The sequence below is a fragment of the Chelonia mydas genome, chromosome 23 (assembly GCF_015237465.2).
Source record: "Chelonia mydas isolate rCheMyd1 chromosome 23, rCheMyd1.pri.v2, whole genome shotgun sequence".
Lineage (NCBI taxonomy): Eukaryota > Metazoa > Chordata > Testudines > Cheloniidae > Chelonia > Chelonia mydas.
In genome coordinates this window covers 3,825,083-3,852,416 of record NC_051263.2, presented here as the reverse complement: position 1 = coordinate 3,852,416, position 27,334 = coordinate 3,825,083, and the positions used below count along the sequence as shown (strand labels likewise).

The window sequence follows — 27,334 nt, the reverse complement described above, 5'->3', positions numbered from 1 at the left end:
GCAAGCGACAGAGGCCGGCACCGGGCTCTGAGGGAGACAGGCCGACAGACCAATGACAAACCACAGGAGGCGGAGCTAAGAGGGCAGCCCCAACCCATCACAAGACACCGCCCGCCCTGCGCAGGCCGCTGCCGCCCCAGCCAATCAGAGCGGGGGGAGAGCGAGAAGAACGGAAGGCGGCGAAGGTCAAATGAGGCACTTGGGCTGCTGCCGTCCTTCGCGCTGTCTGAAGCTGGGAGGAAGGGCTGCGGCGAGCGAGGGGGGTTGGAGGTGGATGGGGGCAGTGGAGGGAGGAGGCAGGTGGGGGAGGTTAGGGGAGGTGGAGGTGGATGGGGTTGGGGCAATGGAGGGGGAGGGAAGTTGGGGATGGGGTTGGGGCAATGGAGGGGGAGGGGGATTTGAGGGAGGGGGGAGGTAGCTTGGGGAGGTGGATGGGGTTGGGGCAATGGAGGGGGATTTGAGGGGGGAAGGGAGGTGGCAGTTGGGAGGGGGGAAGGGAGGTTGGGGCAATGGAGGGGGAGGGAGGTTGGAGGTGGATGGGGGCAGTGGAGGGAGGAGGCAGGTGGGGGCGCGGTTGGGGCAATGGAGGGGGAGGGGGATGGGAGGTTGGAGGTGGATGGGGTTGGGGGGAAATGGGAGGATGGGGATTTGAGGGAGGGGGAAGGGAGGTTGGAGGTGGATGGGGAATTGGTGGGGCAGTGGAGGGAGGAGGCAGTTGGGAGAGGGGAAGGGAGGTTGGGGAGGTGGGTGGGGTTGGGGGCAATGGAGGGAGGGAGGTTGGAGGTGGATGGGGAATTGGTGGGGCAGTGGAGGGAGGTGGATGGGGATTTGAGCAGGGGGAAGGGAGATGGATGGGGATTGGAGGGGGAGAAAGGAGGAGATGGGAAGGGAGGTGGATGGGGAATTGGTGGGGCAGTGGAGGGATTATGTGGATGGGGGATAGGAGGGGAGGGGAGGGAAGAGGTGTGGGGGATAAGAGGGAGTGAGGGGGCTGATGGGGAGACTAGAAGGTAACGAAGGCGGAGCAGTGTGGTAGCAACATTCCCCCCGCAGCACGGCACTGATCCTTTCCCAGGTCCCACTAGCACTTCAGCTCTGGCCCTTGTGTACTACCTCCTCCTCCCCACTTTTTCCACAGTTTTTGGCGCACTCCTAGCAGCTGGGCACAGGCCCAGGCTACAGGATTTTTGATGCAACAGAATCAGAGCGTTCACTAGAATTAAAACCTTTGACCCACTTCAGTGCAAAGGATGGGCGGGGAGGGGGCTTCCTCACCTATGACAGTCTGAAGCTGCCATGCTGAGAGATGTGGAACACTCCATTCTCTCTGTGTTGTTCACTCTGAAGTCTAGTGATGGCACTTTAAAGATCATATTCACAAGCTGTGGCCACATGCACTTACATGCCAAATATGCGCTCCTGTTGTAAACAGCCTGTTGATTGAGGAGATTGTACAGTCCAAACTTTGCAACCACAGCCTGAATGCATTTAAATTATCTTGCTCCACCGCCTGAATCGACAGTGGAGGAAATAATATTCCTCACACCATGTTAGAAATGGTTCAGGAGAGTTGACTGGACCTTCTTCCAAAGCTGCCCAGGCATAGCTTCCCTGCAGGACTGGGTGAAGTGATCCCTCCCTGCTTTTCTGTATGTGTTTCAGACAGAAGCAAGGGATGACCGAGTACCTGAAATTACTTTACTACATTGTAAATTGATGCCATCGCTTCAAGGAAAATAAAAGCAAGAACAATACAGTGTTCTGGAATATTGTTCAAGCAGCTCTACAAACCTCTGTTGTTTAGGGTTTTAACAAGACTCATCAAAACACTCTGCAGCCTGCAGGCAGAGGGGCAAAGCAACAGCTTAGCACAGCTTTTTCCTTTATTCAAATTTATAAAATAACCCAACAGAGGAAGTCCTTTTCTGATACTCTTTGGTGATCCTTATAGTGAAGGGGGGAAATCCTTTCAAAGGAAGATTCTGCCTTAGGTCTGTAGCCTCCAAATTAGGGTTAATTTATTCATAATGTGAGACCGCCCACAAAATATTTCTATTTGAAAAAATAATTCCTAGTGAAAAACAAAATCTTTCCCCTGTGGTGCATGTAACAGCTTCTTCAGAACAAGGAGTAATGGTCTCAAGTTGCAGTGGGGGAGGTCTAGGTTGGATATTAGGAAACACTATTTCACGCGGAGGGTGGGGAAGCCCTGGAATGGGTTCCCTAGGGAGGTGGGGGAATCTCCCTCCTTAGAGGCTTTTACGGCCCTGCTTGACAAAGCCCTGGCTGGGACGATTTAGTTGGGGTCGGTCCTGCTTTGAGCAGCGGATTGGACTAGATACCTCCTGAGGTCTCTTCCAACCCCGACCTTCTATCATTCTATTACAGCCCAGGGCTGGTGCATATGAACCAGAAAACGAAAGACGAGAAACACATTAGACACAAGAGTGAAAGTGACCCAGTCTGTTATCGCTAGCCAACTTGGGGGGAAATGCAAAAAATGGTGCTGAGGTGGACAACTCTGCACCAGGTAATTTCACCCATGGGTCAACGAGCAGCCGTCAGCTGTTTCAAGGACATTCAGTTACTTGGTCTGGATTTAAAGCAGTGATTTAGACCTGAAAGGAAAAGGGGAATTGAGTCCTGTTTATTGTATTGAGTATTAGTCACTTTATCAGTCTGATTTTTTTGATCGCCAAGATAAAAGAGCCTGCTCCTCCCCTTCAATTGCCACAGCCTTGCTTCAGGCGCGACTGGAAGTTTGTCTGAACAGTGCTGCTCTGCTCCCCTACGGAAAACCCCTCACATAGAATGGCAGGGTAGAAGGGACCTCAAGAGGTCACCAAGCCCAGCCCCGAGCTGAGGCAGCATCAAGTAAACCTAGACCAGCCCTGATGGATGTTTGTCCAACCTGTTCTGAAAAACCTCCAATGATGGGGATCCCACAACTTCCTTTCCAGAGCTTCACTCCCCTGAGAGTTAGAAAATGTATCCTAATCTCTCACCTCAATCTCCCTTGCTGCAGATTAAACTCATTGCTTCTTGTCCTACATACAGAGGACATGGAGAAGGACTGATCACCATCCTCTTTGTAACAGCCCTTAGCATATTTGAAGACGGTTATCAGGTCCCCCGCAAGTCTTCTTTTCTCAAGACTTTAAACCTGCCCATTTTTTTTAACCTTTCCTCACAGGTCAGGTTAAACTGCTGATCATTTTTGTTGCTCTCCTCTGGATTCTCTCCACTTTATCCCACTCTTTCCTAAAGTGCAGCACCCAGAATTGGACACCGCACTCCCTCTGAGGCCTCGCCAGTGCCATGTAGAGCAGGGTCCATTATCTCCCATGTCTTACATACGACACTTCTGTTCACACACCCCAGAATATCAGCCTTTTTCACAACTGCATCCCATTGATGATTCATTCAATTTGTGATCCACTATAAGCCCCCGATCCTTTTCGGCAGTACAACCCCCTAGCCAGTTATTCCCCATTTTGCATTTGAATTTTCCTTCCTAAGCAATGTACTTTGCACTTGTCTTTATTGAATTTCATCTTGTTGATTTCAGACCAATTCTCCAATTTGTCAAGGTTGTTTTGAATTCTAATCCTGCCCTCCAAAGTGTTTGCAACCCCTCCCAGCTTGGTGTCATCTGTAAATTTGATAAATATACTCTCCACTCCATTATCCACATCATTAATGAAAATACTGAATAGTGCCAGCCCCAAGCAGGACCCCACTACATACACCCCCTGAATTTGACAAACCATCGATAACTACTCTGAGTACAGTCTTTGAACCAATTGTGCACCCACCTTATAATAATCTCATCTGGAACACATTTGCTTACGAGAACGTCATAGGTGACTGTGTCAAAAGCCTTCATCAAATCAAGCATCTACAGCTTCCCCCCGCCCCCATCCACTAGGCCAATCCACCCCCATCCACTAGGCCAATAACCCTATTAAAGAAGGAAATAAGGTTGGCTTGGCATGATTTACTCTTAAAAGCCATGCTGGCTATTTCTGATCACACCATCATCCTCTAGGTGCTTACAAGCAGATTGTTGTTTAATGGGTTCCAATATCTTTCCAGGTATCAAAGACAGGCTGACTGGTCTACAAATTCCTCGTGTCCTATTTGTTCCCCCTTTTAAGATAGGTACCATGTTTGCCCTTCTCCAGTCCCCTGGAACCTCAACTCCTCCAGGAGTTCTTGAAGATCATTGCTAATGGTTCTGAGATTGTTTCAGTTAGTACCTTACACACCTTAGGGTCAATTTCATCAGGCCTTGCCGACTTGCATCTATCGAACTTGCCTAAATATTTTTTAGCTAGTTCTTTCCCTATTTTCGCTTGCGTTCCTTCCCCTTGGTCTCTTTGGACGTTTTAGATTTCCCTTTATTTCATAGGCTAATAGGAGGCAAAAGGAAAAAAAGAAAAGCTCAGACAAGATCAAGCTGTTCCATTCTTATCCATTCCATCTGGCAGGCTGCATTTGAGTGGTTCCAATGAGCATGGCCTAGGATCCAGCCAGCCTATTGCATCCGGTGATACAGACCAAGCACATGCAGGGGGCACGGGACAGATGGATTTTATTGAAACGCAGGCACAGCAAGTGGTTTCCCTTTTCAAGAGGAAGGAGAAGAAGCGTGTTTAGTGCTACGGGACCAACCCCAGCCTCTACCCCTGCCCTCCCCACGCGTGAGCACACACTCTTTTTCCTACTCCAGTCCCAATTTACTCATGAGACATAACTGCAGCATTACAAATAAAAACAAACTCCAAAAACAACCACAAGCTGTTCTGGAAGAAAAAAGAAAAAAAAAAAAAAAAAGCAGCAACCCCCCCACCCAGGAACTCTGTACAAGGACATGTTGAACCAGTCTCTGGTCAACTGCTAAAAAGGCCCCAGCCCTACGGCTCCAGCAGCTTGCCCAGGAATCGCAAGTTGAGGATCTTGAGCTGCTCCTCCAAGTCCATGCGGACAATGCCATCCTCTCCGTCGATGCTCAAGAGGACGCCTGTCGCCTCCCGGTCCTCCCCCAGGATCACCTTCACCTGGAGAAAGCAAGCACAGGAGCTTGAGGGGCAAGGGGATTATGCTTCTGATAGATTTGATGCTGGAAGTCAGAATTGATTGTCTCTGCCGTGGGGTAAAAGGGGCAAGGCTTGAGCACAAGACTGCCTGCATAGGATCAATAAGTTCCTACCTATGATCCTTATCTGGCTGCTCCTAAGTGTATTTATCTTTCCAACCCCCTGGCACATAGGACAGCGCTTTAGGATCCAGAGATGGAAAATGCTAAAAAAAAGCTAGGTATTAGTATTACCCCTATTGTACAGATGGGGAAACTGGGGGCCACAGAGTTAAAGTGACTTGCCCAAGTGAAAACTCTCCAGAAAGCTCTCCAGAATCCCAGACTAGCCCCCTAACCACTGGACCATCCTTCCTCTCTAGGCATACGAACAACCCACCCCACCACATGGATTGCTCAGTACAATCCTGCTTAGCTAAAGGCTGGTAGAAATACGTGAAGCGGTCGGGTGCGCTCAGGGTTGGAGGACACCCTAAGAACAGACATCAAGGTGGTCTCAGAGAAAGCAAGCAGTCTCCATTTCCATGTCTTGTCTATTTAGACTGGAAGTTCTTCAGGACAAGGCTGGTCTCTTACTCCTGTCTGGGCAGCGCCTGGCACAATGGGCACTCAGTGTGGGCACCAGAACATTAATATTCATGATCTCTGCAGTTTGGAAAGACCAGCTGCATCAGAACAAAGTTTGACCATCACATCTATTAAACCTGGCCGTTCTGAGTGCACATTAGATCTTTAAATCCCTATTAGTCACGATGGGCGTCCCGTACAAGCATAGCTGGCAAAGAAACTATTCTTTCTTTCTGGTGGTGCCCACAGCATGCCATGCGTTCCCAAGCATAGAAGACAGCATGGTCCCAGCTCCATGGAACTCACAGTCTAAAAACTTCTCCAAGGATGATTATATTGCAGGAGCACCTAAGAGCTGCAGTCATGGACCAGAATCCCATTGTGCCCGGCCCTGTACAGACAGAATAATACCTCCTGGGTGACCTTGGGCAATTCATTCTCCCCTGCACCCTCCTGTGCCTCAGTTTCCCCATCGGGAAAACAGGCATGACGACTCTGACCTCCTTTGTAAAGCCCTTTGAGGTCTGCTGATGGAAAGCGTCAGGTAAGAGCGAGGGATGACTGTTATAACTGCTTGAATGGGGACTGTTTTCGTGGGACATATTACTACTAACTGAGGGACAATTCCCTCCCCTTGTACTCCTAACAATCCAGGGCCAGGGCCACTGCCTACTGTTTGCACCGCACCTAGCACAATGGGCCCCATAGGCAGTACCACACCAACCAGGAACAAATTACTCTTAATCAAGACACAACACAGACATACAGAATCAGGTTCTACGTAGGACCGTGTAATCCAACCACCGGAGAGGCCAGAGATGCCATTTGATCAGAGCTGCCAGACAGACGGGTTGGCGTTAACGTACCTTATTGTTTTTGGTCGGTATGACGGGCTCTAGGTGCTCACTCGAAATGCTGACCACCTTCTCGCTGTCCTTCAGGTAGACTGAGCACATTCCGCCCTGATGGGAGAAGACAGCCCGGTCAGGCGCCGACACTAAGCCGTTCAGAGACCGCGTGCTCTTTCAGACCCATTTGTAGAGCACGCCTGAGCTCAAACGCAAAGCCGCGAATTCCCACCCCGGGATGCGAACCCTCTGGAATTCCAGGAAGATTCCAGCTGATCCCAATAAACTCTGTCCCCCCCTCAATAGCCACTTAGGGTACCTCCACGCTGCAAGCAAAGGTCTGATTGCAGCATGGGTGGGCTTTGGTCTAGCTCACGCAAGTAAACAAACAGCTGTGTACACACAGCTGTGTACGCACAGTATTCAGCACGGGGCAGCCACCCAAGTACGTGCCCAGGCGGCCCGCACATCGACACTGCTGTTACCTGCACACAGGTGTGGCGCAGAAAGGTTGCCTACAAGAGCCTTCTCTGCAGTTTGTGGTGTCTGAATGGCCTTATCGTTCACGCTTGCTGCTAACCGAGTGTGTTCTTACAACTCCTCATCTTCCTCCCTTAACTTTCCCCTCCTCCCCTTACTGGCCTTGCAACTGGACGCGGTTGGTTATTCACCGCACCACGTGTTGGCACCACTAGCCTTTATATCCCTTGCTCTGTTCTCTGCCTCCCATGCACTATCCTGCACAATTCAAACCTGTTCACGTCCCTAGCCTCTGTTTGCCAGAAGCTGGGAGGATGGATCACTTGATGATTGCCTGTCCTGTTCATTCCCCCTGGGGCGCCTGGCGTTGGCCGCTGTCGGAAGACAGGATACTGGGCTAGATGGACCTTTGGTCTGACCCAGCATGGCCGTTCTTATCTAGCTTATGTATGCAAGGGGGAGGGATAAACACTGGAGGACAGACACCAGACCCAATACAGTCGTGCATGCAGGCAGTAGTTCGGTCTGACTGGGTTTCTCCACATCCCCCCTCTTCCCAACACCTGCAGGATCCAGACCTTGAAGCTATAAATACCCTGAATTAGATCAGACAGAGAATTCAGAAGCGACGGCGGCCTGAATACTTGCTTCTAACCCGCCGCTCCAGGCAGGGCTGTTCTCTACAGCAATATTCTCCAGGGCTTTTCCTAGTCTTAATTAAAGAGGTCCCAAGGGTTGCCCTCTGCCCATAGCACAGTAATTCTCGCAGTCAGGATGCTTTCCTGGGTGCCTAGCCAGAGTGTGATTAATTTCACCCTTAATTATTTCATCCCCTTCCTTAGTAATTACACCCATCAGATCCTCCCTTATGCCCCATCTGGTTGCTCCCCGGCCCATTTTTGACATGAAAGCAGCGCGCTCTCTGCTACGCACCGTCACACTGCGGATGACTCCCGTCTGCCCCACCACCTGGCTGTCCACATAGGTGTCTCGAATTTTGACCTGGATGTCGGTGGTGACCCAGTCGCTGGAGTTCTGCTCAATGCCGGAGCCGGGGGTGTGCGGGTTGTAACCCCCTGGAGAAGGAGCCCCTGGCGTCATGGGGCTGTAGCCCACTGGGCTGGGACTGGGGCTGGCCTGTGGGGAAGAAGCAGCACAGAGTTAGAGGTCTCTGCTCTCTGACATTAGCCTCTCATGGCCACAGCAGGAATTCCCGTTGGAACAGGGCCACGTCCCCCCCTGGATCTGGCTAAGCCACCTGCAATTTGCGGCTCGGCCTGGCATTTTACCCAGCAAGGCGCTTGGACGGTACCTGATACGCCATGGGCGACGGGGTCGGGTGGTAACTGGCTGGCGAGTGGGTGTTCTGGTAGCCCACGGGGCTCGGCGCCACCTGGTGGTAACTCTGAGGGCTGGGGCTTGGCTGATAGGAGCCCTGAGGAGATGGAACAGCGTACGGAGAAAACTGATCAGTGTTGTACCTGCAATGAGAAGAGACAGGCAGTGAGGAGGGGGGTAGGAATAGAAGTCGGAACCCAGCGGGGCTCCAGTCTGTGTCCTCCTGCCCTAAGAGATCAGTCCATGGAGCCACAGACACAGGGATCAGAGATCTGCTCCAGCAGCTGGAGCACAGAAACGTGATCGGATCCCCGGAAACTAGCAGATTTCCTTTCCGGATGGGCGCGCCTGGGGAGAGAGAGCAGGGTCACCGCCAGACGCTGGGAGGCAGCACTGCCTCTTGTTGGGGTCAGGCAGCAGGGTGCACCGCCGGGGAGGGAGGAATGGCCGCCATGTGGCTAGAAAGCAACGCAAGGCCCATGACAGGAACTGCCCCGCTCTGCTCTAATGCTGGGCGCAAAGAGATTCACCCCATCCTAGCAAGAGACTCTTCCTCCGTCCCCCCTCCATGGGCACGTGCACTCACATGGCTGGGGTCCCCGGCGTCTGCGGATTGTACGGCGGATTGACCTGCGGAGACGAAGGGTCGGGGTAGCCGGGAGTCTGGGGGTTGGGGGTCCCCCCGTAGCCTTGCGGAGAGGGCGTGGGCTCGTCATCGAAGCCGTATTCAAACTCCTCATCCGCCCTGGGGAGGAGAACGCATCATTCGCACGGCATGTGGGAGACAGACGTCTGCAGCACACCCATCACCTCCCCTTCGGAGCACACTGAAGTAACCGCCCCCGTCAGTTCCCCACTCTCCAGCAGAGGGCGCCACACTCACATGCAGAGTGCCCTTTGAGTTCCTGACACATGAAGCCCCCTCAGCCCAGCCCCCTCTCCCATAGCCCCCATCATGCCACACACCTCTACCCCCTAGTGGCTGACCATGTCAAAGCTCCCCCCCCCCCCCCCAGACTAGCACGCGAGACACGAACCTGGAGGGCGTATTGGGGTTGTTGGGGTCCCAAGCCCCGCTTTGCGCTGGCGTCCGGCTCCCGTCGTGCAGCGGCGTCTGGGAGCCGTAGTGCGGGGTCCTGCTGCCTGAAAGAGCCCAGCGCGCGCCTGGTTAGCACCGTGCCGGGGCAGCAGAGATGGGGAGGGGCCAGGCCATACGTCACCCTTCTTCCATCCCACCCCCGGCCAGGATCTGGGGGAGAAGCGCAGGTCCAGCGGGCTCCCCCATTACCCAGCTCCATCAGGTGGGGCAGGGAGCACGGGCACAGGACAGAGTGGGTCGACTGCAGGGCTGGACAGTTCACTCCCGCCCTGTTCCCGGGGAGCCCCCTACCATAATCCTCCTACCCAGGGCCCAATTCCCCCAGCCCCCGCGGCAGCAGGCTCAGCTCACTCACCGTCGTGCAGCGGAGTCTGCGACCCGTACATGGGGGTGCGGGAGCCGGAGCCGTACATAGGAGTCTGCGAGCCGTACATGGGGGTGCGGCCGTAGGCGGAGGTCATGCCGCCAGGTCTCCTCGAACCCCTGCCGACGAGAGAGGAATTGCTGTACACCCGTTTGCTCTGCCTGTCACTAGCGGGGCCTCAGCTTTCCCCTGAACACTGAAGCGGCCAACAAGGGCGGGTGCAAACTGTGCTGAGCCACTGGGCACTGAACGAAGCCCAGTTTCCCACCAGGGGCACCAAGTTGCTGGTCACTACACAGCCGGGCTGGTTTAGCCAGGGTCCTAGAGGTTAGCAGCTCCATAGCCCAGGAGCCATCCCAGTTCCCCTTCTGCAGAAAGGGAATTTTCCCCTGCTCCCCTTCCAACCGGAGGAAACGCGGGGATCTCCTCTGCCCCCAGCCTGATCGGCACTCGCTTCAACCACGGAGCCGGGCTGGCAGCCTCCATTCTGGGCTTGATCTGCCCCGATCCGGGCCCCACATAAGACAAGCCTATCACACAGTTCCCAACTGTGGGACTCGGCTGACCGCAGGTGACGCATTACAGCAGCGCCCAGGAGTGAGAGTCACGGACCAGGACCCAGACCCGGACTCGTTGCCAGGGGATGTTGTGAAGGCCAAAGGTATAACTGGGTTCAAAAAAGAATGAGAGAAGTTCATGGAGGACAGGTCCATGAATGGCTATTAGCCAAGATGCTCGGGGACGCAACCCCATGCTCCGGATGTCCCTGAGCTGGGCCTGGACAACAAGGGATGGATCCCTCGATAATTGCCCTGGTCTGGTCTTTCCCTCTGAAGCATCTGGCTTTAGCCCAGTATCCTGTCTTCCCAGCGGCCAGAATGACCATTGGTCTGACCCAGTACAGCCATTCTTATGTTCTTACTAGGCTTCTAGGCACAGACCAGTGCGCCGGGTGCTGTACAGACACCGAAGTGCAGTCATTGGTGCAGCTACCTGGGCCAGAGCCGATCCCAGCAGCCCAGGATTGCAGCTTGCTGGCGGTGGCCCCCCAGCCCGGGCTCCCCTCAGAACGAGGCCCGTCTCCCCCGCCCGCTGCACTTACACTGTCGTGAGGCGCTGGCGATCCACTGAGATGGTCTGGCAGGTGGAATGGAGTTCCACGCGGGCCGTGGACTCCGTGGCATCCTTCACCACGCCGATGTAGCCTGAAAGAGACGAGGCCTCAGCGCTCTGCGCCTGACGCAGCTCCTCGAGATCCCAAGTGTATACAGCAGGGGGCGCCCAGCCTGAGCATCACCAAGGGCCGCCTGGAAAACGGGCCACGAGCCAAGCACACGTGGCCAGAGCACCAGCTGGAATCCAGAGCTCCCCTGCTCTGTGGTAAGACCTGCTAGGAGCTCAGGTCTACTCGGTCCTCACTCGACAGATACAGGGAGGGGACAGCCACAGGCTGGGTCTGAACCTTGGAGCTCACCTTAGGGGCTCCCCTGCATGGCAGGGACAGACGGGCTGTCCACTAACAGCAGAGACTAAGCTCCCTCTCAGGCATGGGAGCAAAACCCGCACGTCCTGACTCCCTGCTCTAACCACTAGACTCCACCACCCTCCCACAGCCAGGAACAGAACCCAGGAGCTTCCCCCCACCCCCTGGCCCCAGCCACTAGACATGCTGCCCCCGGGAATTCCTCACCGCTCGACAGTCCCCCCCCACATTCTAATGGAACAGACCTGCCAGGTACCTCCCAGCCCCTTCCTGCCCTGCTACGAAAGGCAGAGGATTGGCCCTGTCCGGCAACTGGCCCATCATTACCTTTGTAGGGTCCCTGGGAGATCCGCACCGTCTGCCCTATCAGGTCGTTGTCCCTGCGTCCGCGGCCTCGGCTCATCCCGCCCCCGCCGAAGCCACCTCGCTGACCTGTGGAGGGGGGCAGAGATCAGAGCGGGACAGTGCCCCCAGGGCTGCAGCCTCACATCACCCCAGTGTTACAGGTTGCCCCCACCATACAGGACCGTAAGTCACCATAGTGCTGCACTGACCCCCAAACAGGGCCAGCCGGGGGTGCTATAAACACCGGGGTGAGCAAGAGCCTACAGAAATCCCCGAACCAAGGCCCAGCCCACAGGACACCCACCTGCTGCGCTGGGGTGCATGGGGCTGCTGATCCGAGGACTCATGGGCGCAAAGCCACCGACAGTGAAGTTGGTGACGTCCCGGGGCTGCAAGAGGGAAAGCGCATGAGAGCAGGAAGGGGAATCCTCCCGCAGAGCTGGGGCTCCCAGAGGAAGGAAGGAATCTCTGGGTTCATCTCCCCCACACAAAGTTGGGAGTGGGGGAGGGAAAGTCCCTCTGGGGCCCTGAGATGAAACCTGGTGATGAACCAAGGAGGAGCCAGGTTGACACAAGGGGGCACTATGTTCCCCCAGAACCAATGAGGAGGGAGTAGATCCATGCCCTGGGAAGGGAAGTATGGACACATTCTCCACCCCGCCCACAGAAGACTCTGGCTCTGCCCCACCCCATCAGCTGCGGGAGGACACAGCCCGTAAGGCAAACCGGCCTGCAGCTTTCTTTTCCCTTCTCTAGCCAAAGATCTCAAAGCACTTCCCAAACTCACCCCTACCCACTTCCTTACCTCACCCCCAGTCTACGGGGGGAGAGACTCACAGGGTCACACATGAGCAGGGGAACCCAGGAGTCCTGCTTCCCAGGGCCATACTCTAGCCACCAGACAATACTGTCTCCGTAAGGGGCCTGGGGCTGCTGATTCACATTTCAGGGCATGGAACGTTTGCCAGCTGCGGGGTCTGGAAGAAATCCACCCCTCCCAATGCAACCACACTGGGGGTGTCTTCCTTGAACCACCCAGAAGCTGCTGAAAGGGACTAGGCAGCCTGACCCAGCTTCATGGGGATGGGGAGGCAGATCTGGGACAGACGGGCTCATGGTACAACAGGGAGGCAGGACCCGAGACTGGACAGCCCAGTGGTCTGCTTCAGGTAAGTCACACTAGCTAGGGTGAGGCCCCGGGCGTCTCCCTAGGCTCCTTACCTTTGAGCCCCCAGCCAGCACCAGGTGGCGAGTCTTACACACAAACATGCCCCCATTCTCCACCAGCTTCTTGCAGTGCAGGAATCCAAAGCCACGGAAGAGGTGTCTGATCTCCCCCTCGCGACCCTGGGGAAGGAGAAGCAGGGAGGAGAGTTATTCTGGGGAACCCCTCTAACCCAGGCACGCTGGGGCTGCATCCAGAGCCCAGCCGCAAGGCGGGGAGGCCAAATTCACAGCCCCCCAGGGGCAGGGCATGTCACAGAGTCAGAAGACAGCTGAAGCTCCCAGTCCCTGGAGCCTGCACCTCAGCACTGGTGCAACCTGAGGAGGGAGCACCTCACCCACCACTGCAATGCAGCCACCTCTGGAATCCAATGCAGCAGCTGTTCAAAGCTGCTCAGCAAGAGATTAGGACAGAAAGTGAAGAACAAAACTGTACCCGGTTGCAGGGGGATCCCAGGGGTATGAGGGAAATTAACAGAGTTGAAACATGGCCACAATTCTGGGCATAAACATGCTGACTCTTGTGAAAATTGCCATTGGGTCTTTAAGGGCCCCACATGGTCAGGAAGTCTATTTAGAGAGAGAATGCTTCCAGCTGCATGCCACCCCCCTGGGGGCTCATGGCGAGCCCCACACAGAAGTCAGCAGTGATTCCAAGGGAAGACAGCACCCTGAGCGAGTTGCCGGTTCTCTCCCCACAAAGTGATCTCTCCCCTTTAAATTCCAACCCAGCCCAGCTCCAACTGCAAGAGCGCCAACAGAGATGGCATGATCTCCCAGCGGGGCACTGGCCTCCACTCACTGGAGCATGGGGAGTGCAGATGAGATCTTAAGTTCTTCACCCCCCTCCACACACAGGCCCACGGCCTGCCTATCAGGAAGCCCCTTCCCCCCCCCCCCCACCTCCTCCTCACCGAGTGCGGCCCGTCAATGACTTTAACGATGTCCTTGACGTGGATATTATTCTGCTCCGAGTCCAGGGCCACAGCAAAGCGATTATCCTTCTTCCGCGTCACAGCCTGATGCCTGACCGTCACCACTTTGCCGTACATGTTCAGGACCTGCACGGGGGATGGGGAGGGAAGAGAGAGGAATCACCAGAGCTGGGGGCAGGAAGGAAATTTTCCCTTAAGTCAGACTGGCAGAGACCAAGGGGGCTTTTCACCTTCCTCTGCGGCGTGGGGCCTGGGTCACTTGCTGGTTTGAACTGGAGTAAATGGTGGGTTCTCTGGAACCTGAAGTGTTTAAATCAAGACTTGAGGCCATCAATAACTCAGCCAGACGTTACGGGTGTTCTACAGGTGTGGGCGGGCGAGGTTCTCTGGCCTGCGACGTGCAGCAGGTCAGACCAGATGATCACAATGGTCCCTTCTGGCCTTACAGTCTCTGAATCTATGAGACTGGCTTAGAGACACTGCCAGGAGACAGGAGTTCTATGGGGCGGGCTTCTGCCCAAGACCCCAAAACAACCCACCAGCCCAGAGGGACTAGAGCCCTTGGTAAATAAGGCCAGATGGGACCACTGATCATGTAGTCTGACCTCCTGTGTAGCACAAAGAATCCAGGCAGTTAGGATTGCAAACGACATTGGGAAAAAACTCAGCAGCCCCTCCTCGTCAGGCCTGGAAGCAGGGCAGTCGGGTCAGACCAAGGAGGGAGAAGCGGGTGTTAGGATATAGATATTCAGGCCTGTCTGTAAAGGCCTGTACTTTAAGAATTTAGGGGTATTCTTATTATTTGGCTAGTTAGAGGTATAAAAGAAAGAATCAAAATCACTGTCTACTGGTGTAAGGGCCTTTTCTTACTGTGACAGTTTGAGGCCCTGTGCTTAGGCTAAGGCCTTTGGCTAAGCAGCAGAGGCAGCCATAAGCCACCAGTCACATCCCCACATTCCAAACTAATCACATTGAAAGAAGGTGCTATTGGGCTGTCCTAAATACAATCCTGTCCTGAATACAATCCTGTCCTGATAATTCCTATCACCTCCAGAGAAAGGGAAGTGCCTAGAAAATGTAAAAGGAAACTTAGTTTGATAGCATCCTGTCTGGCAAGAACTCACTTATCAATAGCTGGGATGTGAAATCCTCACTTCTGTATTGTTTTGTCATTATAGTTCCCACTTTGCTATTGTTTGTCTGTATAATCTCTGTCTGGTTCTGTGATTGCTTCTGTCTGCTGTATAATTAATTTTGCTGGGTGTAATCTAATTATTGTGGTGGGATATAATTGGTTAGCTAATCATGTTACAATATGTTAGGATTGGTTAGTTAAATTTCAGTAGAATGATTGGTTAAGGTATAGCTAAGAATATTACTATATAAATTAGGGGCAAACAGGAAGTAAGTTGGGATTCGAAAATAAGGAAAAAGGAACTTGTATTTAAGCTTGCTGGAAGTTCACCCCAATAAACATCGAATTGTTTGCACCTTCGGACTTCAGGTATTGTTGCTTTCTGTTCATGCGAGAAGGACCAGGGAAGTGGGAGAGTGAAGGAATAAGCTCTCTAACAGCGGGAACCCACCTTCAGGCAGAACGGGGAATTCCGGCCTCGAGCCAGGCAGAGGTTGTGGCCGGATCATTTCGATCCCATTAATCCTTTCACTGAACATCACGCGCGGGCGAGAAGCCAAACGCTGAAGGGATCAGAAAGCAATTCTCCTTCCCAACGGCTCAGCTGGCGGGGTGCGTGCAGCTGGGAGGGATCGGGCATGGGCCCCCAGCCGAGGTAGGATGCCAGACTGCCCAGACCTTTTCCAGGGCAAACGCTAGGTTTCTTCTGCTGCAGAACCTACCTAGAGAGAAGCCAGCAGCTCCCCACGCAAAGGTTCCGAGCTGCCTCGTTAGCACTCCAGTGAGACGCCCAATGCTGGGAGAGCAGCGCACACCCACCTGGAAGGTCTCCCGCTCCAGGCGGACGATAACTCCGACGGTCTGCGGATCCAGTTGGACCAGCTCACCCCACTCGTGCTGCCCACCCACGTCCACGCCGGAAGCCGTCTCGGAGCAGAGCTGCAAGTCCCGAGGCAGCACCTTGAGCTGGAAGAGGGGAAGCAAGTGAGCGAGCGGTCCCGGAAGGGGACAGTCAGAGGGGAGCGCCTGGAGCTCTGCCGCCGCCCCGCTCACCTCGTGCATGGTGAGGTCCGAGAAGAGGATGACGAAGTTCTCCTCCACCCGCACGATCAGTCCCGTGTCGCCCTCAAAGCGCCCAGCGATCACCTTGACGTGGTCTCCCATCTTGAAGTACTTACGCAGCTCCTGAGCTGGGAACTCCAGCATGTCCTGGGCAGAGGAGGAACGGGGTCAGGGCGGGACGCAGGAGACGGACAGGACGGGGTGATAGCAGGATGCAGGTGGGCACTGCCTATTGCAGGGTTCACAGCTCTATACTTTCACGTTCCTGGGCTAATCCCGGAGATGCCAGGGACCACAGGCACAGCATCCAGGAACGCGCAGGTCCAAGAGGCCTGCTGCCCCCTATAGGTACAGCCAGGAGTATCACACCCCCACTGCCAAGCCTGCACTTGGTCTCCTTAGCAGCCAAAGGGCCTGGATGCAAGCCTAGGCCGGCGCCACCCATCCCATACCTTGAGATCCTCGTGCTTGGGCATGATGGTGATTTTGTTGCCGTCCACGCTCAGGATCTTGCCCTGCAGGTTAATCAGCTCCCCCTCGCACACCTCCACGTTGTCGCCAGGTTGGAAGTTGTGTTCCCGTTCCTTCCCTGCCCAACGGAGAGCACCGTGACTCGCAGGGAGGGCGCCGCTCCCAGGCAGCAGCAGCCCCACACATGCCGACAGCACGGCCCCCTGCAGATTCAGGGGCAAGACCCAGGGGCAGAGACCAACCCTCCCATCGCCACGTACCTGTGCTTTCGGTAACCACCTCCAGATCGATGCCTTCCGGCTGGTCCTCAAACTTCTCCAGCTCAGACAGGGTGGGCTTCACCCCCTCCGTGATCTGGCAGCCGGGGGACAAAGGCAGAGAGATTTCAGGGAGGGGGAGGGGAAACGGAAGCCGAAATGGAGCCTGCAGAGCTTCCCTCCAACCTGAGATTCCCCATTCCTAGGGGTCAGGCTCCCTGCCTTGCCGAGCAACAGGAGACGAGAGCGGGGCTTTGCTCCAGGCGTGGGTTCATCTCAATCCCCATAGGGGAGTCTGACATGCAAATGACACGCCCAGATGGGGATCTTGCTGTCCGCCACCCCCATCTCCAAATACACATACAACCCCCCCAACAAGCAGATGGGGATTTCAGCAATTTGTCCCCCCACTCAGACATCCAAATGGAGATCCCACACCCACCCCATCACGTGCCCAGAGGGGAACCCCACAGAGTTCACAATAGGCATGTTGAAAATTTTCCATCAGAAGTGGGTTTGGGTTTTGGCAGGGTTATAAACAGCAAATTGGGCTTCCAACTAAACAGAGGTTTCTGTGAGATGAGCCTGCGTTCCATGGGAAGTTTCAATTTTTCCATCAAAAATCAAGTGTCCAAAACCAAAATATTTCAATTTGGATGTGCTGCCGCAGTGCGTCATGGGAGATGTAGTTCAGGTAACTCACCTCCTGATTCTCTTCTATGGACCAGGTTCTCCAGCTGGACTACATCTCCCATGATGCACAGAGGCCCTGGACTCCCATTGTGTGCCTCCAAGAAGGGAAGTCATGGTGCCTCATGGGAGATGTAGTCTAACCAAGGAGGCCGGCTCATGGTGGAAAATGGGCGCACGAGGCACCAAACTACAACTCCCATGAAGCACCACAGCAACATTTCCAGCCCAGAACTTTTTTGATTTTTGCCAAAAAAAATTAAGTTTTCTGAAGGAGGGGGGGGGACCCCAAAAACCTCATTTTCTGACCCGCCCTAACCTATGCCTTGGCAGATCTGGTTCCTGCTCCGGCTCAGAGCCCCACCTCGACAAGAGCCTCTTGGCACAGAGCCACAGATACTCACCACAGCCGACATGGCAAAGCTCTTGAAGAGGAAGCCCTTGCGACTGTAACGATTGCCTTCAAAGATGAGGAAATCACCGTCGGAAGCAACATCTCCCCCCAAGGACCTAGAGCGGGGGAGAGGGAGAGCATTAGAGGGTCAGGCACCCAGAGCGGCAGCTTTCTCAGAAGAGGGACAAGCTGTTTCATAATGGGACAGAAGAGCTGCAGGGAATGGTGGCTCTATCTCTGCTGGCCCGGGATTTCAGGACTCCAGGGTTAGGTCTCTCACCAGCAGCTGTCTGGATTGCCAGGCTGAGGCAAATCCACCCAGCTCCCAGGGCAGGGAGAGGGTCTGAATGCCCTTCCTATGGCTCAGAGCCCCTCGCCACTGAAGGAGCCCAAGTCCCAGTGCACCTGTGGATGGAGCTGGAGGAAGACATGATGGAAGAACAAATCATCACCATCTCTATCCACCTGTGACCCGGAGACCCTGCAGTGCCAACTGGCAGAGGACACAGGCGGTGCACAGGGTTTTACAGAGATCCCTTGAGTCAGGTTCTGCAGAATAGTTCCCCAAAGGGTGGCATGTGAGGTGTCTATCAAGAGCCAGTTGCCCACTGGTCATAATCACTACAAAGTATATGTACGGATAATATTTAAGGAGCTACGTATTGATACCGAATGTTATGCTCTTAAGGTCTTGCAGTTAAGGCAGGTCACCAGAAGGTGACTACCTCGGATATGTTCCTTTCAGGAAGGAGGTAACAGACGCCTATCTCCCTGTCTGGTCATGTGCGTATCGGGTGTTGTATGCCTATTTGCAGACCGGCCAGGTGCAAATTGAGAGATTGCAGAATCTACAGGAAGAAACAAACTACGGGGATTGCGGGTCCTGTTTATGAATAAAGACAAAGGATTGATCTGGGATATCTTGGGAGTCCACTGAATCCTTCACGTAGGAGATGAACTGACAGTGTGTGTGTCAGGAAAGAAGAGTCACAGCTAGCCAGACTGAAAAGCCCAGCAGGGACTTTAGGAGAGCAGCATTCTAAAACACACGAGAGGGTCGTCTTCATTTAGTCTGAGCTCCAGGAGACACGTTATGATTTTATTTTCTTTGTAACCATTGGTTTCCAATTCTTCTCCTTGCTACTACTTCAAAACTCCATTCTTTGTTACATACACTGATATTAGATTTCGCTATAAACCTATCTAAGCGCCACAGCGGGCACAGATGCTGCGTCCTCGCGCTGAGGGCACACCGCCCTGCCCTGGATCATCCCTGGCAAGAAGCCAGTCACTTACCGGATCTTTTCAGCATCGAACAGCCGCTGGGGGGGGCCGCTTGAACTTCTTCCGCTTGGCGAACCAGTCCTTCTGCAGTTCAAGCAGAGGAGGGGGAAGTCACCACCAGGTCTGGGGGGTCAGGAATCCCCACCAGACTGTATGGGTGGGGTACTGAATGCCATCGACAGACCCTCTGGAAAGGCATTCGCCCGCCTCTCTTGGGGGGATAACAGAAGGGCCCTGCTGATCACGGGCTGCGAGCAGGAGGAACCCACCCCTCCTAGGGCAGTGCTGCACAGCGAGGTGTACCGGAGTAAGCGCTTTACAGTGGAGAAATGCGTCCCCCTGTCATCAGCCGGGAAACCATGGGGATACAGACATGCCAACACATCACCACTTGAAGCCCACCGAACTGGAATTGCCAGAGCTGGGGCACGAAGGCATTAGCAGCCTTGAAGCGTAAGTGGGGACAAACTCTTCCCTCGCAGCAGAACCGAGCTCAGCGAATCCTGCCAGCCAACATACCAGGCTCATGCGAGCTTTGATCCGGTCAAAATCGATCCGCGGGATCATCTTCAGAGAGATCTGGTTCTGGCTCGGCTCAACGTAATCCACCTGGAAGGGAAGACGACATGAGCTCAGGAGAGGAGGAGGGTAGCGTCATGGAGATGCCAGACACGGCCAATCTCACTCGCAGTAGCAGGACAGGAAGACAGTGTGGGCTCCTCTGGTGTCCACTGTCACGCTAGCTGGGGACAGAGCAGAAACTGAACCGACCCCATTGCAATCTCTAGCCCCCGCTCCCACCCATAGCAAGGCCAATGATTCCCAACACCCAGCTCCCGCTTCACTGAAGACGACGCTCCCGGACTCCGACGACTGCCTGCCCCAAATCAGAGCCTTAAATTAAAGGTACACCTGAACGCCAGCTTCCCGAGCCCCAGCCCTCTGTTCTGGGCCAGCCAGCGCCCCTGGCCCGTACCTGAGCAATGTCGTCCTTGTAAATGCCTCTCTTGAGCCGGACCCAGGACTTGGGCTTCAGGTTGGTCACCTCCTTCACCACCTTCAGCACGTCTGTCATCTCCTTGATGGGCACCATCTGCTGGTTCCAGTAGCCCATCCGCAGGTTGCCCACGCCCTCAATGGCCTGCTTCACATGGGTCTGCTTGTAGGCCTCAACATAGATGTAGCCCTTCACATGCTCGGGGGCCACCACAGACTTGATCTGCAGGGGCTGTGGGTGGGCAGGGAGGGAAGTTCCATGAGATACGGGGGCTGGCCTCAGGCACGCTCCAGCTTAGCCAATCCCCCCTTCAACAGATCAACAGCAGGAAGCCCGGATCAAGTCAGGAACCGCATGACCCACTCCCAACAAGCTCGGTGGTCAACAGCGCTAAGCCACCCCACAAAGCTGAACTGAGTTCGGGGCCAAGGGGACTCCTGCCCTCCATCCTTACCGTGTCTGTGAACTGGTAGGCGATGAATTTCCTCATCAGGGCTATGGCTGTGGCACGTTCCTCTCCGATCTGGGGAGAGAGGAGAAGAGAGGCCGCAGTGAGAGAAGTCTCTAGCCAGAGAGACGCCCCAACTCAGAGAGGAGGCGGCGTTCACGGCTAATTAAAACCCAGACGTGGTGCAGCTGGAGCTTGTGATTCAGGGTTTAGAGGTGTTTCAATGGCATCCTCCCCTGGCTGGAACGTACCTTACACTTCACGGTCCAGAGGTTGGGATCCCTGAGTGGAAAAAAAGAAAAAAAAAGCTGTTAGCAAAATAACCTTTGTTATGTTGGCAGACCAGGTGCCAACTCCTGCCAGAGCCCCAGGCCAAGTCACTTGTGTATTAATATAGATCAAAGTGGTTGTTAAAGGTATGAGAGAGTAGTTGGTGTTTAAACTTCATGAAAACTAATGGGATGTTACTTGCATTTTCACTTATCTGTATCCCATTATCATACAGCAGCAAATACGTACGCTGCGTGTACCCCTCGAACTAAATGGAATGCAAGTGAAGAACTTTAACAGAAAAGTGCTAATTTCAAAGCAAGCGTTCATTGTGGGTGATGATCAGAAATCGAAGACTCAAAATGCATTCCTCACTCTCCATCAGCAAAGGAAAAGCCCACATGGGTAGTGACACTGTCAGCTTGTTTTCTGTGAGGAGAAGCTAGGTGTGTGGATTCAAGGAAAGATCCTGGATTTCTGGACTGCTTGGACTCTTACAGGGAAGTGCACCAGATGCAAAGCAGAGATTCCCAGAGACAATCTATGTACCCTGAAAAGACTTTTGGGAAACTGGCAGTTTATTACATCACTGCCACCATTTGGAATTACAAACTGACTCACCTGTGCATGTATTTTACCTGCTTTAACCTCTCAGTAACTCATTTCCTTTTCTTAGCTAATAAACCTTTACTTAGTTCACTATAGACTTGGCTGCCAGCCTTGTCTTTGGTGTAAGATCTGGAGAACCAGTTGATCTGGGGCAAGTGACTGGTCTCTTGGGACTGGAAGCAACCTAAATGTGATGTGGTTTTTGGTGTAAGAAACCATTTTATCACAATGCCCAGTTTGTCTGTGTCGTAAGATAGCCTGGAGAGTCCAAGGGAACTGTCTGTGACTCCATGGTAAGACTGGGACAGTGTCCAGTTCACATTTGTCACTGGCTTGGTGAAAGCTAATTACAGAACATACCACCAATTTGCGGTTTCTGCTCTCAGGTAGGCACTCACGGATGTGAGCCACTCCAGGGTGATACCACCCATGCCTCCCACTCTGTCAGGTCCCTCTCCTCCGTGTCCTCTCGCCCACCACTCCTGGCCTGATGTCACAGCCCATTCCCTGCTCTACCCTTCATGAGCCCTGGTCTTGGATGACCTTCCATCCCCCCTCCACCAGGTGCACCTTCTCCCAGGCAGAAGGGCCTTACTTGACACCGGGCAGTAACTGCTGCTGCGTGATGTCATCCGAAAGCTCATCAGAGCCGCCGTACACCCTGCAACGGAAACAGGAGAGATGGGGAGAAATGTCAGGCCCAGCAACAACAGCACGAGCTGCGAGTTGTGACAGCAGAGATTCCGAGAGGCCAGGGCAGCCGGCCACTCCATGCACACACCAGGGAGGAGGGGAATTATCTGCTCCTGTTCAGAACCAAGCTAAGAGAACAGACGCTCTAGAACCAGCCAGTACTTGGCTACAGTCAGGAGACCAGCCCCTTCCCGCAGAGTCAGACCAGCCGAAGCACTAGCTGGGTCTGTTACACACCAGGGGAATCAGGCAGAGACCTTTGCAGGGCTCATCTCTAAACACCCCGAGGCCCTGAAGGAAACGGAGAGGGTCCTGCTGTTTCCCAGGGATCTATGCGGCACTGACAGCCTCTGTCTGCTCCTGCTGTTCGGTCCCTTTCCAGGCCGCAAGGACTGGGGTGGGGGAACAACCTGGCTTCCAGGCACAACTTCACTGCGGAGATCGGGGAATTAAAGGCCTACCTTTCCCAGGGGATAGGAAGAAGGAATCAGAGACCCATGGGGAAGGAGCAGGAGCCAGGTGACCCAGAGCGCTGGGTTGACTGGAGGAGTGTGGGCACACCTAGTTTGGAGGATCTTGGGGGAGGGCATAAGGGAGAGATGGCCCCCCCCACACACACACACACTCTTTGCCCTGGGGGCTGCGCACTCACGTTTCTCCCACGGAGGACTTGGCGTATTTCTTCATGTAATATTCGCCCAGCTCCTCCTCGCGCTGGTCCCTGCGGAGAGACAGCGAAGGAGAAGGCATGAGGGATCGGACTGAACCGACGCAGGCCACAGCCTCGCTGGCAGCGCAGAGGCAAGGGGAGCGACTCGGGCTCCTTTCCCCAACCAAGCTCGCAGAGCAAGGAGTCGCCAGGGAGCAACACAGGTGCTCTGGGATCATGGCCACTGGTTGAGCTGAGGCTGCCCTAGGATATAGCCAGATCTCCCCCAGCAGAGTGGGTAAAGCCCCCAGGTTACCAGAGCATATGGCACAGGCACCGCTGCCCTCTGCTGGGCACTCTCAGACCTACTTCGGGTTCTTTAGGGCGCCCCTAGTGGAGATTCTTTTCCAGCTCCACCAGAGAGACCCATGTGCTGGGACGTGAAGGTCCCAGGTCCTATTCCCCACCATGCGTTTACACTGGACACCAACATGTGCACGTCACAGGCCGCAACATCATCCCACTCTCCGGCTGCCGCGTTTCCCCCCACCCCAAGCACAGGATAACATCACCTCCACAGGTTCTGCAGCCTCCGGGCCCCAGAGCGATCCTCGTCCAGAACCACATTATCAATGTTGGAGGCTGCAAGAGACGCAGAGGTTAAATAGCCCCCACACCTAGCACCACCAGGGGAGGGGAGAGCCCTGGAAACGGTCCGCAACGTGGCCGACCGCCCAAAGGGCGGTCGATCAGCGAAGCAAAGGTGAGGCCTGGGAAGGGACAGGATGGCGGGAAGCAAAATTCAGCCGCACGCAACAGCCGACTCCGCCGACAGTTCCCTTTTGGCTGGAGCAGGAGTGAGGCAGCGAACGGGGCACTCGCGTTCGAAAGAGGGATCCCGGGATCCTCACTGCGAACGCGCTGGGCTTGACTCGGTTTCCCCACACTTCACCGACCTAGGCAGCACCTCTTCCTCTGCTGCAGAGTCAAGCCACAGCTCGAGCCAGGCCACTACAGGGCGACAGAGCCTCCACGAGGCAGCTTCTGTGACCACGACAGGAGACAGCAAACCCACTGCCCCTCTCCGATTAGTCCCCCCTCCCCCCCCCACCACCCCCAGTCTGCTCTATTGCTGCACCGGCCAGAACAGCAACTGAGCCAAGGGTCGGATACTTTCTCCAGCATCGCTCCTGGGGCCCACCCGGCTGAAAGGAAGCGGAAAAGACAAGGCAGCACCAGGAAGGGGCGGGGCGGGGGGCAGGGGGGAGGGCTGTGAAGAGGCAGGGGCTGGAATGAAAAACGGGCTTACCTTCAATTTCTTCTGCTCGGGAGGCAGAGGTGGTGGAGGGCGGACAGTATGAGCCAAATAATAGCATCAAAATCAACCACAGGGTGAGTGGGGAACAGAAAACCGGAAGGAACAAAATTAAGATGTGGCACAAACCAAGCAGGTGCGAATGAAATGCACGTAAATAAAAAAACAACCAAACAAACACGAGGGGAAGACGGTGAGAGCGCTGGCAAGGTGGGCAAGCTGCCACGGCAAAGAATTTCAATGTCTCATGGCCTGGGTTATGCAGGAGGTGCTAACACTCAACAATCCCTAGCTCTCATGTAGTCCTTTTCATTGGATCTCAAAGCTCTTCACAAAGCAGGTCAGTTTGGTTACCCCCATTTTACTGATGGGAAAACCGAGAAACAGAGCGGGGAAGCAATTAGCCCAAGGACACCCAGCAGGCCAGTGGTGGAGCCAGGAATAGAACCCCGGTCTCCTGAGGCCCGGTCCGGGTTCTCTCTCCATTAGGCATGGTCCTTTTCCAACTCTGACATCTGTGGAATGAATTGTTGGCCCTGACCCCCCTGCAACAAGTCAAACCTCACGGCTGTGACAGCTTCAGAGCGGCCGCCTCAGCATTTCGCCACCAGGATCCCCAGGAGGTACCACTGACCCCGACCTGTGCCCCGTGACCCGAGTGCCGCCGGCGACGTGCAGCCCTGCTTGCCGGCCTGACGCTGGCAAATCAATGGGAGCATTCGGCTCACTAGGTAGGCAAACAACCCGCAATCAATACCATCACCAAACGGGGGACCAGCTAGAGCTCGCATGTCTGCCCTGGGTGGGACCCCCACCCTGGGGTGCCTCTTTGAATCCAGACTGGAGCAGCAGAGATAGGGAGTCACTATCGGGCCACCCTTGTTCGGTGAAATGGGACTAAGGGCCTCACGCTAATCCCCAGGGGACGGGCACCCGCCTCAATCGTCCCTCTTGTAGCTTTTCTCCTTGTTGGCAGCCTCATCAGACAGGCCAAGCCCTGGACCCTCCTCCCCCGCACCAGAGGGATCCCTGCATGGCCAGGTCGAGACACATTGACAGGAGGTGGGGTCCAGGGGCAAGCCTGTTCTGTAGCTAGAGACCCCAGGGCTGTCGCATCAGGCGTCTTTCACTAGCAGCAGGCACCCTTCGACTGGAATCCCCTCCGCCCCCAAGGAAAAGCCTCGTCCTGGAGCTGCCACCTGAACCAGTCCAGCCCCAGAGAGCCGAGGCAGACAAGCAGAGCCACAGGCAGACCCCACAGCGTTCCCACAGGGGGAGGAAACAACTGACTGATCCAGATAGCAGAACCCTTTCACTCCCAAGAGGCTTTTAAGACTATTCTGTCTGAAAAACAAGGGCGTCAGATAAGGAGACTGTGGGGAGATGAAGGAAATACAGCCCTAATTGGCATCACATAGATAGGACCTTAAACACCCAGATACACACAGCTCTCCCCATGCTATGGATTCTAGCAGGTTTACTAGTACTGCAGCAAAATACTGTTTCATTCAGCAAAAAAAAACATATCTAGAAACATGTCTAAAAACACTAAACTAGTTCAAAATTTGGCAAGCTTGTTTTTGGTAGACATTTGGCCAGTTTTCAAAAATTCTCCTGAATGTCTTTTATTCACACACCTTCCTGAAGTCTTCTGGGTTTGGAACATTTGGGACAGAAATTTTCAATGCGGGGGGGAGGGCATCAATCTGTTAGTCAGTCTGCTCAGTGGCTTTTCGAGTGATCAGTTCTGACTGGCAACTTAATCACATCCAGTGGGTTATGTCTCCAGAGATATGGGGCAGGGGATTTTTTTGCTGAGAGTTCATATGCCAAAAACAAACTATTTTTCTGAAATTTCCACTGGAAATAACGTTGGATCATCACAAAAGACACTTTGTAATTTGCCAAACTTTCCATAAGAACGGCCAGACCGGGTCAGACCAAAGGTCCATTAAGCCCAGTCTCCTGTCTTCTGACAGTGGCCAGTGCCAGGTGCCCCAGAGGGAATGAACAGGACAGGGAATCATCAAGTGATCCATCCCCTGTCGCCCATTCCCAGCTTCTGGAAAAACTTCCAAATTGGGGCCAGAAAAAGTTGTGGAGCAACATTCTACTTTGAAGAGGGACTTTAAAAAAAAGGAAGAAAGAAAACCCAACTAAAGCAAACTCAGCATCTGAGAGAATCCTCTGTCACTCCAGGCTCACTCCATGGTTACTCACGCTGCCAGGCCCAGACAGTCACACTAAGATCGGCCAAACTTCTTAACTTGTGCACTATTATGAAGTGTGTGTATTGCCATAATGCCTTGGAGCCTCAGTCACAGAGGATAAATCCTGTTGTGCTGGCTGCTATAGGTTTTTATTTCTATTAGGCATATTACGGTAGGGTTTAGGAGCCCTCGTCATAGCCCAGGACCCCATTGAGCCAGGTGCTGTACAGAGAATAAGATGGTCCCTGACCCGAAGATAAAAATTCTGTCCTCAGTTCCACTTCTGCAACCCCACTGGCTGCTGCGGAATTCGGCTCCATGATCACAGCTCGGTTATCAATCGTTTTGATGATACGTGAGCCAGACTAGAAACCGGCTCCCTCTCTCGGAGCTGTGCTGGTTTCTCCAGAGCGAGCAGGGGCAAGTAGTAGCCAGAATTTATTTTTGTCCCTAAATTTAGCAGAGAGGATTCTCAACGCACAGGGAGCAGACGCAGGGAGCTGCCACTTTTCTGACAAATCTACACCTACAACTGGGCGAGAGCCCTACGGTGTCTCAGGGCTATATTTATGGGGCATCACTAGTCCAGGGTTAACACTTCTTCTGGGACCTGCTGAGGCTGCTACTGCAGTGGCACCTCCTACGCAAAACCCCCATTCTTCTGCCTAAACGTGAGTACAACTTTGGGAAGTGAATCTAAAAGGCAAATTAGGCAGCGTATTGCCGGCTCTCCTCTCCCTCAGCCTCATCTCAGGGGAGTCGTGAGCTGGGCTTGATCATGGAACTAATTGAGAGAGCCGAAATCCATATAGTGTCACATTTCTATGGATCGAGTATCGTCAATGCGCAGTACAGAGGAAGATTAGAGTCCCTGCTGTTTTAGGTGAGGGGAAACTGAGGCACGGGGAGGGGAAGTGACTTCCTAATATAGCAATTCAGCAACAGGGCTGAAAATAGAACCCAGAAGTCCTGCTCCCAGCTCCTCTGCGTACACCCCTCCCAGAGCTAGGGCTAGCTGACTCCAGAACCTAGGTGTCCTGACTCCATAACCACTAGACCACCCTGCCTT

General features: G+C 54.2%; 1 protein-coding gene across 1 annotated transcript in view; it reads right to left on the bottom strand.

Moving 5' to 3' along the window:
• Positions 1-4,577: 4,577 nt before the first annotated feature.
• SUPT5H (SPT5 homolog, DSIF elongation factor subunit) overlaps positions 4,578-27,334 on the bottom strand; it is a 31,608-nt gene continuing 8,851 nt past the window's right edge. Inside the window, 27 exon segments of the mRNA XM_037884713.2 lie at positions 4,578-5,060; positions 6,532-6,627; positions 7,927-8,130; positions 8,306-8,474; positions 8,918-9,076; positions 9,369-9,474; positions 9,786-9,913; positions 10,897-10,999; positions 11,605-11,709; positions 11,927-12,011; positions 12,844-12,969; positions 13,761-13,907; positions 15,736-15,882; positions 15,970-16,125; positions 16,431-16,567; positions 16,710-16,803; positions 17,801-17,906; positions 19,087-19,121; positions 19,123-19,158; positions 19,594-19,683; positions 20,051-20,302; positions 20,526-20,594; positions 20,771-20,801; positions 21,994-22,059; positions 22,744-22,812; positions 23,313-23,382; positions 24,050-24,061. Coding sequence (XP_037740641.1) covers positions 4,917-5,060; positions 6,532-6,627; positions 7,927-8,130; positions 8,306-8,474; positions 8,918-9,076; positions 9,369-9,474; positions 9,786-9,913; positions 10,897-10,999; positions 11,605-11,709; positions 11,927-12,011; positions 12,844-12,969; positions 13,761-13,907; positions 15,736-15,882; positions 15,970-16,125; positions 16,431-16,567; positions 16,710-16,803; positions 17,801-17,906; positions 19,087-19,121; positions 19,123-19,158; positions 19,594-19,683; positions 20,051-20,302; positions 20,526-20,594; positions 20,771-20,801; positions 21,994-22,059; positions 22,744-22,812; positions 23,313-23,382; positions 24,050-24,061 — 2,942 coding nt within the window. The 3' untranslated portion in view covers positions 4,578-4,916.